Source organism: Pleurodeles waltl, chromosome 11 (genome assembly GCF_031143425.1).
Source record: "Pleurodeles waltl isolate 20211129_DDA chromosome 11, aPleWal1.hap1.20221129, whole genome shotgun sequence".
Taxonomy (NCBI): Eukaryota; Metazoa; Chordata; class Amphibia; order Caudata; family Salamandridae; genus Pleurodeles; species Pleurodeles waltl.
The window spans coordinates 826047813-826056911 of NC_090450.1; the positions used below are offsets into that span (position 1 = coordinate 826047813).

The window sequence follows — 9099 nt, forward strand, 5'->3', positions numbered from 1 at the left end:
CCCCTGTGATTCTGGGCAAATCACTTAATCTCCAGTGCCTACAAAAAGGATGTGTCCTTGTTTAATGTAACGGGTGCTCATGCGAAGCGCTCCAATACTTTCGGGTCGAGTTCGCATATATAAATCTGCTACATAACAGGTTGTGTTCTTTACAGGCACAGGCAATGTATGCTTCGCCTGTCACTACGCGTGTTTATGTGATTGGCTTTGTGTTACCATACAACTCTGGCATACATGCAGATCGGGGCTTGGCTGCATGGTCACTTGGCTCCACGGTGGACCAGTTGCCTGTGGCCGTTTGTCTTGTAGGGTGGAGGTCGGGATCTTCTTCGGGTCGTACGTGGCTACTTCTTGTGCTTTAGAGTGGTTACGAGGGATATCCACACTCTGTGGCGAGATCTCGCCAAGGGTTGGGGCGCAGCTGGCAGTGGCACGAGTCACTAGACTGCAGCCGCTGACGGTGCCAACATTAAAGTAGCAGCAGACTGCAAGCACTCGCAACAAAAGTGGTCCCCGTCGCCACAGGCTGGGGTGGCAACATTTAATTTTGAGTAGAGAGGGGAAAAAAATCAATGCTCTGGCCGTTTATTTTTCTCTTTGTCACCCATAAAAGTCTAATTTGACCAATGTATGTGTTGGGAAGGTGGGCGGTCTGAAAATGGCCGTCTCATAGTTGTCCATAGCTTGGGAGCAGGGTAAGGACATGTAACGGCAGCGAATCACCAGCAGTACGGAGGCCAAGAGGACACAAGGCCGTGCAGGAGTGTGCAGCAGATCTTGGGATTAAACCAGGCTTTCGTGACTGAGGCAAAGGAAATTGAAGAAGTGAATCGGTTTACTTGTCTACTGTAGACTATGAAATGAATTACCGCTAGGCACTTGGAAGCCCTTGAACTGGAGGTGTCCAGCACAGGCCCAAGGAGAAGGGACCTTTGCCACTTTTCTAGATAACCACTGAACTATGTACATTCGTTTAATTTCAGATTCAATTTAAGTACATATATATGTGGCTATTCTTACCATCTGGCATGGATCCAGTCTATGTTGGACTCCTGTGCTATAGGCTGTGAATTTGTAGTTTGTGAAACTTATTGAACAAGGCTGGAGAGGGTCAAGCGTCCACGCTCCTTCAATCCTTGGCCTCTCTGCAGATACTGCTAGCTGGACAACAAATTGTGCGCAGTTGTGATGGTGATTTCCTTTATGTTAGAACACTTAGCACACGTATTCATTAGGAGTGCCACCGTGGCATTGACCTCTGTCAGAAAACAACAATGGGTATCAGTAATTCTGAACAGCAGGAGCAATTTAAAAAGGAAAGATCGGTTTCCAAAGCATGCCAAAATCTAAATTGATCTTCATTTAGCCCAATTCATAAGGGATTGTTCTTGCCCTACAATTATCTGAACAGGCAATCGAAGCTCAAGCAGTATGAGGGTTGGAGTTCATACCTCCACCCTGTAAGTCTCACGGAGCAAGACGAGGATGGTGGGGAGGGTAGAAGGTAGATGACACTGGAAATTAGGTTCGTGCCTATACAATAAAAACTCGTGGCACCTTGAAATGAGCATGCTGTTAATAGGAGCTATAGAAGGGATCTTAAGGCAGTGGGAACTGGATTGGAGCATCGTGGATGCGCTGCCTCAGAGATTTGGTAGGCCCAATTAAATATACGGTTGGTCCAATGCCAGGTTATCACTTTTCACTGGGGACACATTATTGGTGAGCTGTCATTTCACACGTAAGGAAGGCTTATGAGTGAGGAAGGCTCATTGTCCCAGTGGTCCTCTCCTTCTTCTTAACACAAGGTAGACTTTTGAAAGTACACCAAATTTGCGAAAACATAATTTGTATAGTTTAGCTCGTACCTAATTGCTACCCTAGTAATACCTGTCGGACTTTCCATGCCCCTAATGGCAATTTAACAACCGTTGTGTACCCAGTACCCCCTCACGCCCAACTCCTACCAAAAACAACACCCATCTTGTGCTCTGAGTATGGCATGCATAGCACTGTAGAGAAAGCACAGATAAAACATATTTGTAAATAATCAGGGTTACACAAACCATGATCAGACTCAACTGATGTCAAAATGCAATAAAAAAAAACCAATTACCAAGTCTTTATGTAGTAAAATTAACTTTAACACCGAAGCCATCTGAGGATCGTGACAGCTTCAAATCTAATACTGGAGTGAGATCTTTTTTCCCGAATAATTAAAAGTAGGATCGGTCTCGCATTAAAATTAAGGCATACTTCTGAGACCAAGGCAAGCATAATAGCCTCAGTTTTAATGGGATTAAGGTTTGACAGGTTGTTATGTGTCAATCGGCGTTAGTATTGCATGCCACATCCAAAAGTGTACGAAGGAAATTGCACAGAACGACCTAATGTGGGTGGCAGACAGTCTTGGAGGTCTGCCCACCTTCGCTTCATTTACTGTACATTTCTTTCTCTACAACTAGTACTGAATTAGAAGAAATGCATACTTTGGCAGCTAGGAACATACACACAAGCAAGCATTGCATCAGAACAAAGGCAGGTAAAATAAAAAAAAGGTTTTATTGCATAAAATGTCAGTGCTTGAAGGCAAACAAATTACATGGCTCAATATTAGCAAATTACGACTTCACTGCATGGGATAAAGCATAACAAATATCTATGGGGCACGTTTAACCGAGGGGCATCTTGGTGCTACTGTTAAGATATTGGAGATATATGTGTTTATTAGTACAAGCAGCAAAAACTGGTAATTTGGTAATGTTGTACCCTTAAATGTAAACAAAAAGGTGGCACCACCATTTCCATACATTACTTGTCTATTTATTTCTAACGTTTCAGTAACGATAGCATTACCGGTTGAGGTAATGCTATTACTGGTATCACAGAATACCAGCGATTCTGCCTACACACACTAAACGAGGGCTTAACAATACAGTGTACATGGTCCACTGAAAAATAAATGGAGTTAGAGAAGCACACTTTACACACAGAAGGAATTCCAGGCTAACAACGGATATACTTTCCCATAGAGCAAAGAGACGCAATATTATAACACCACTTCTACAGCTTTAGAAACCGTGTGCTCTACAAGTGCTAGGGCAGAGGGAAAAGTGGTTTAGTGTTAAATCTGCTAAAGAGAGCGCTTGCATGGACATTCGGCAGAAGCTTAAGTTCACCTTCGCAAAAGAAACAACATCCAGTGCTTTAATAGTGGGGTTGACAACAACTTCCCCCACTAAGAATGGACGACACCCGCCCCAGGCTAAAATATATCAAGATTGAATAGCACACTGAAAAACGTGTTCAAGCTCAATGAAGATGGTTTTAGTCTCATCAATCGACTGGGTTAGTCCCTAAACAGTTTTTATGAGTCCAGCTCACATTTACAATTAGTCTTTTAATTGTTCCTTCCCTGTCTGTAGCTTGGCCCAGAAGCCAAGAGGGCTCAGTCTGCAGGGCTGTTCTAGGCTTCGTAGCCATAAATCAATTCATTCCTACAATTTGACAGCAGATAATAACAGCAAGGCACATCTAAGCTGCACTTAGAACTGCCTCCTCTGGAAGTGCTGATCCTGTGAAGTCGCTAGTTTAACCCTAGCTTGAAGTAATGCCTCCTGCTAGGTGTGACACTTGCAATAGTCCTTGGTTCTAGACAGCGCATTTGCGGTAGTCACTGGTGCCAGACTTGACACTTGCAGTAGTTCTTGCTTCTAGGCACCACCCTTACTTCAGAATACAGCCATGGTGGCCTGCATGGAAAGTAAACTGAAATAATTCGCAACAGACTAGTGCCTCTGGAAGGCCAGCGGTACTTGGGAAGTGCCTGTCACGTGCCATGCTCTGCCTGGCACGCCTCAGACTCAACCCCAGCCCAGATGCCTTCCAGAGGACCACAATGCTGTGAATAGTATTCACTCCTTCTCGTGTAGACCAGCCTCCTTCTTGAGCCGTGACCTACACCTTGGTAGCCAGGGAGTGCAGCTCGGACTTCTGGGTTTGAGCGCTTACGGTGGAGGACATGTTGCTGAGCTGGCCTTGCAGCGCCTTCTTGATGTGTAGGAGCTGCAGGCACTGGGCCCGGAAGCGCGGGTCGAAGAAGGCATAGAGAAAAGGGTTGAGACAGCTGTTGATGTAGGCCAGGCAGGTGGCGTAGGGGTGCAGGCGCACGATGAGACTCTGCAGGCCGCAGGAGAGATTCAGGACCTCCAGCAGGTTCAGGAAGTAGATGGTCTTGAGCAGGTGAAAGGGCAGCCAGCAGAGGGCGAACACCACCACCAGAGCCACGATGATGCGCAGCAGCCGCCGCCGCTTGGGCCCTTCCTTCAAGCCCTGGAAGTGCGCGCTCACCCGGCCGCCGATGAAGCAGTAGAAGGCGGTCATGAGCAGCAGCGGTAGCACGAAGCCCAGGGCGGTGGTGAGCAGGCTCAGGCCGCCGATCCACAGGCGCTCGTTCTCGGGGCTCGAGACGCTGCTGAAGTCCATGTCGCAGACGGTGACGTTGTTGCGGGTCTGGGTGTCGCGCAGCATCAGGGCCGGTAGCGCCAGCAGGCCGGCCAGCGCCCAGATGGAGGCCAGGGAGAGGCGCAGGGCGCCGCGGGAGCGGGGCCGGCCGGCGGGCAGGGGCCGCACTATGGCCAGGTAGCGCTCCAGGCTGAGGCAGGTGAGGCAGAAGACGCTGGCGAACATGTTGAGCAGCACCAGGTAGCTGCTGAGCTTGCAGAGCGCCGAGCCGAAGGGCCAGTGGAATTGCAGCGCCGTGTAGGCCGCCCAGAGTGGCAGCGTCACCACGAAGGCCAGGTCGGCCAGCGCCAGGTGTCCGATGTAGGTGTCGGCCGAGCGCCGCTTGGGCCTGCCCCGCCACACCGTGAAGATGACCACGCCGTTGCCGGACAGGCCTAGCACGAAGACCAGCATGTAGAGGACGGGCAGAAGAGAGAAGGACAGCTCCCAGTCCGAGTCGTCGCAACCCATGTAGCCGGTGTCATTGCCGTAGTCTTCATAGTAGTTGTCTTCTTGGTACTCCTCCATCCCCTCCCGGGTTGCAGGCGCAGGGAGTGGTTTTAAGAGCAGGACTCAGAAGAACTCTGTGGTGCCAAGGGCGCCCAGAGAGCACCACCTGGGCAAGGACGGCACCGTGCACAACAAGGCACTGACACTTGCGGCACCTTCAGTCAACAGCAGGTGGGCAACCTTTACCTTCAGTCAGCAATATATGTACAAGGAAAAGGGCTCCTCTTCTTGGTAGGGTACGAGCAGCGAGGGCACCTTTTAGTTACCAAGACTCGGACACCGAGTGTACAGCCAATCTATTTAGGGAGGTCACCTCTGGTCAGTAAGGCACAGGTACCGGGAGTCCCCTGCAACAAGTGGAGCCTCCGCATTCAGCAAGGCACGGGCGGCAATTCAGCGAGAGACCTTCAGGGCGCAGTGTGTGGGCACTGGGGAAGCCGCCTGTTCTTGTCGGTCCGAAGGATGATCGCAGTGAGGGCGCTTAGCAGTGCATGGGCATCTGATGGTTTCTTCTCTCAGCAGGACAGGGGCAGTGAGGGTACGTCTAGTCGGCAGGACCGAGGAGTGATGGGCAGGCGCTCACAGTTCTTCCAAAGGCAGCCGGACACAAGCAGTGATGGGAGGGCTGGACCCACAGCTCTTTAAAGAATTCCCCCATTCCCCTCCCACTTGGAGCCAAGAGGCAGAGGCCACCTACTGACATCAATCAGGGTCTGGGTGTTATCGGGACTCCTCCCTCGCCATGCACAGCGCATCCCTCAGCACCCCCCTGTGTTTTGGAAAGGTTCCCCACCTCCCCCAGCAGACGCAGACCTATACAGTGTGTCTCACTGCTGCGAGCAGTTACTGGGAATGAGTTGCAGAATGAACGCTTCTGCGCGTCGCTTCTTATAGGACACCGAAAATAACATATAAACACTGTAATTGTAAATTAATTTCACCACAGCGCGCTGGTCCCTTGCTGTATCGTATAAAATACTTCTTGCCTAAATGACAAACACGCTATAGTAAAAGCTTCATGCCTATTTTGATACCCACTTGAAATGATCACAGCACGCACAAAAAAGTAGATATTTCAGCGTGGCCAGTTCCCCTCTTGATAAAACGATCGGCAGTGACAAATCCGTTTTAATGGTACCCACTTACATGCAGCATGGATCCAGCCGAACCAAAAATACAATTTACAACTATCGATGCTTCATTTATTTGGGTAAAAACAAATCCTTGCGAAATAGTTTGAAGACGTCTCTTCATCCCTGCGCCTGTTGACAGGTTCCTGGCCTCGGATTGAGCCTCCCCCTTTCTCCCCAGCCTGCTCACATCACAATTCCTTGCTAACTCTAGCATCTCTCCACCGAAAAAGATGAATTAATTCGAAAAAACACCCACTGTAATTCGGCGTAGAAAGGACGGGGATGCATCTCATGAAAATATACAGGTTACCAAGCATACCCAAAGTGCTCCAAATAACTCCGATAGACCTCTGCATTGCCATGGAAATATCTCTTTCATAGAGAAGCTTGCTTTAGAAGTATCTTCAAGTCTATGGCGCCAAAGGGCGTACATAAGTGCATTCTTCAGTTGGCGGCACCCAGAGTCCTGTTAATCCTCCCAAATTTATCCGCTGCTTTCGCCCCTAACCCCCACCCGCGTCACTGTCCACGCCACAACTCCTTGCTCCTTGATAAGGCAGAGACGGGGTTTTGAAGATGGTGTTTTGTGATTAAGGCGTGTCTGCAGAAGGGCGAGATGCTGAGCCGTTACACGCAGGTTATACATATAGGGCTGCCCTGCAACAGCACCAGTGGGCACAAATAAAAAACCCATGCCCTTGCTACAAGTGAAGGCGCGCTCTGGGCACCCAGGCTTTCAGGCGCTTGCAAGCCCAGCTCTCATCCCACAGAGATTAATTAGTGAGTAGCATTGTATCAATTTAGGCGAAACCTAATGACAGCTCTCTAATGGAACTGCCCCTCCCCCAGAGCAACTGCGGAGTGCAGGGCCAGCTGGTGCCCCAAACACTGATAGACCAACGCATCTGCCCGTTACATCTAGGCTGCTTTGTTCCAACGGAACCTGTAGCTCGGGCTTTCCACGTGCCGGTTGTCTGCTATGTTCCTGCAATGTACTCCGGTACCTGAAGCAGAGACAGCACTGCCACGTCTTTATTGACTCGTTTTAAAGGGTTAATTAGTTGGTACCTAAAGCAAACAAAATGCCCCTCGTACCTTTTCCTTTGACCTTCACATGACCGGGTTAGGTCCGCGTCGCACAGGCGTCTCGGTTCACTTTGTTAAAGATCAGCCAGGCTCCCTTTGCTGAACTTTTTTTTTATCAAAGACTTCCCGCACTCAGTCACGTTGCCTACTAGACTCGCAAACCCACTAACTGCCCTAATCGCAGTCTTCAGGTATCGCCCATGAACCTGATGCAAATGGGATCCCTTCCCGGTGTCGACGCCAGAATGACGCGCTATGTATAAAACAATACATAACAGGGGTGGAATGCGCGCTTAGGAAAGCCCCAGGCCATGCCTCTCGGCTAGGTATTTTAATATTCATATAGGCTTACTACCTCTGTATGGGAAGCACGAGTACCACGCTGCCCCATGTAGGTTGTCACATGAGTGTTGTACTTCAAAGTTTATTTATCAATCGAAAGTATAATCACATTTAAATGTGCAAAACAGCAAGCATAAATACATCATAAAACAGTGATTCATTACATTTGACAAAAAAATAAAATATCTAGTGCCCATACAGATACAAAGTTGAAATTATTAAAACTAAGATCGATTAATGTTCCCCTCACACATCAGTTCACTGAGATTTTGCTATCAGTTTTTGTCTAACAGACCATGTTGCATAAAGGAACTTAAAAACCGTCACCACTACCACACATGAGGGGTCACTCATACAGAGCCTGAGTTTATGGATGCCATTTGTCAGGCCTAGACACCGACATAGAGGAACAATCCACCTGCGCCTAGTTTGGCATATTTAGGACATAAAAACTTCGTCGGTTTCCTCAAGAGAAGTGCAAAAACTACATAAGTGCCCAGGCTTGGATGGATCCCACGTTATCGTGTTCGCAGCAATTGGGGGTGTCCCATATTTAAATTGCAAAAAGAGCGAATGGGTATGCTCTGGGTGAATGTAGTCTAGGAGCTCCTCTGCCTTGGGTGTAGATTTGTGCATTCCAGAGATGGCCGGGGGAGTGAGACAGAGAGGCCGTTGAGGTTGGAACTTGCTAACAATCTTTATTCTCGTACCACTTGTCCCCAAAGACCCAACCTATTCCGGGTCACCCTAATTTATCCCCCGTCCCTGATGTAATCCCCGTCCGGCAGCATGGGGAAAGGTCAGAGGGGGTTACAGGCCTTTCACCCGTGGATTTGCTGCACTTGGTGCTGTCTGCGAATGACAATACTACATCCCTCGTAAAAGAAAACAAGCAACACAAAGGGTGAACATCACTTATCCCCTTCGCTGCCAGGCCTTTTCCCCCTCCGGTGCCAGGCCTTTTCCCCCTCCAGTGCCGAGCCTTTTTTTTGGCTATTTGGGGCAGTTCGCGCTTAGGCCCTCATAACTTTTTGTCCACATAAGCTACCCACACCAAATTTGCGTCCTTTTTTCCAACATCCTAGGGATTCTAGAGGTACCCAGACTTTGTGGGTTCCCCTGAAGGAGACCAAGAAATTAGCCAAAATACAGTGAAAATTTTGTTTTTCTCTTTTAAAAATGGGGAAAAAGGGCTGCAGAAGGCGGCTCGTGTTTTTTTTCCCTGAAAATGGCACCAACAAAGGGTTTGCAGTGCCAAGATCACCATCTTCCCAGCTTTCAGGAACAGGCAGGCTTGAATTGGAAAACCCAATTTTTCAATACAATTTTGACATTTTACTGGGACATACCCCATTTTTACTATTTTTGTGCTTTCAGCCTCCTTCCAGTTAGTGACCAAAATGGGTGAGAAACCAATGCTGGATCCCAGAAAGCTAAACATTTCTGAAAAGTAGACAAAATTCTGAATTCAGCAAGGGGTCATTTTTGTAGATCCTACAAGTGTTTCCTACAGAAAATAACAGCT

The 9099-nt window shown here is 48.5% G+C and overlaps 1 protein-coding gene across 1 annotated transcript; it reads right to left on the bottom strand.

Annotated features, from left to right (window-relative positions):
- Positions 1 to 2543: 2543 nt before the first annotated feature.
- Positions 2544 to 5622, bottom strand: LOC138266188 (apelin receptor A-like). Its single transcript, XM_069214667.1, has one exon. The coding sequence runs from the start codon at positions 5029 to 5031 to the stop codon at positions 3958 to 3960; it is 1074 nt and encodes a 357-aa protein (XP_069070768.1). The 5' UTR covers positions 5032 to 5622; the 3' UTR covers positions 2544 to 3957.
- Positions 5623 to 9099: the final 3477 nt, after the last annotated feature.

Excerpts from the sequence above, each read along its gene's own strand:
- LOC138266188 (XM_069214667.1), bottom strand. The coding sequence starts at position 5,031 with ATGGAGGAGTACCAAGAAGACAACTACTATGAAGACTACGGCAATGAC.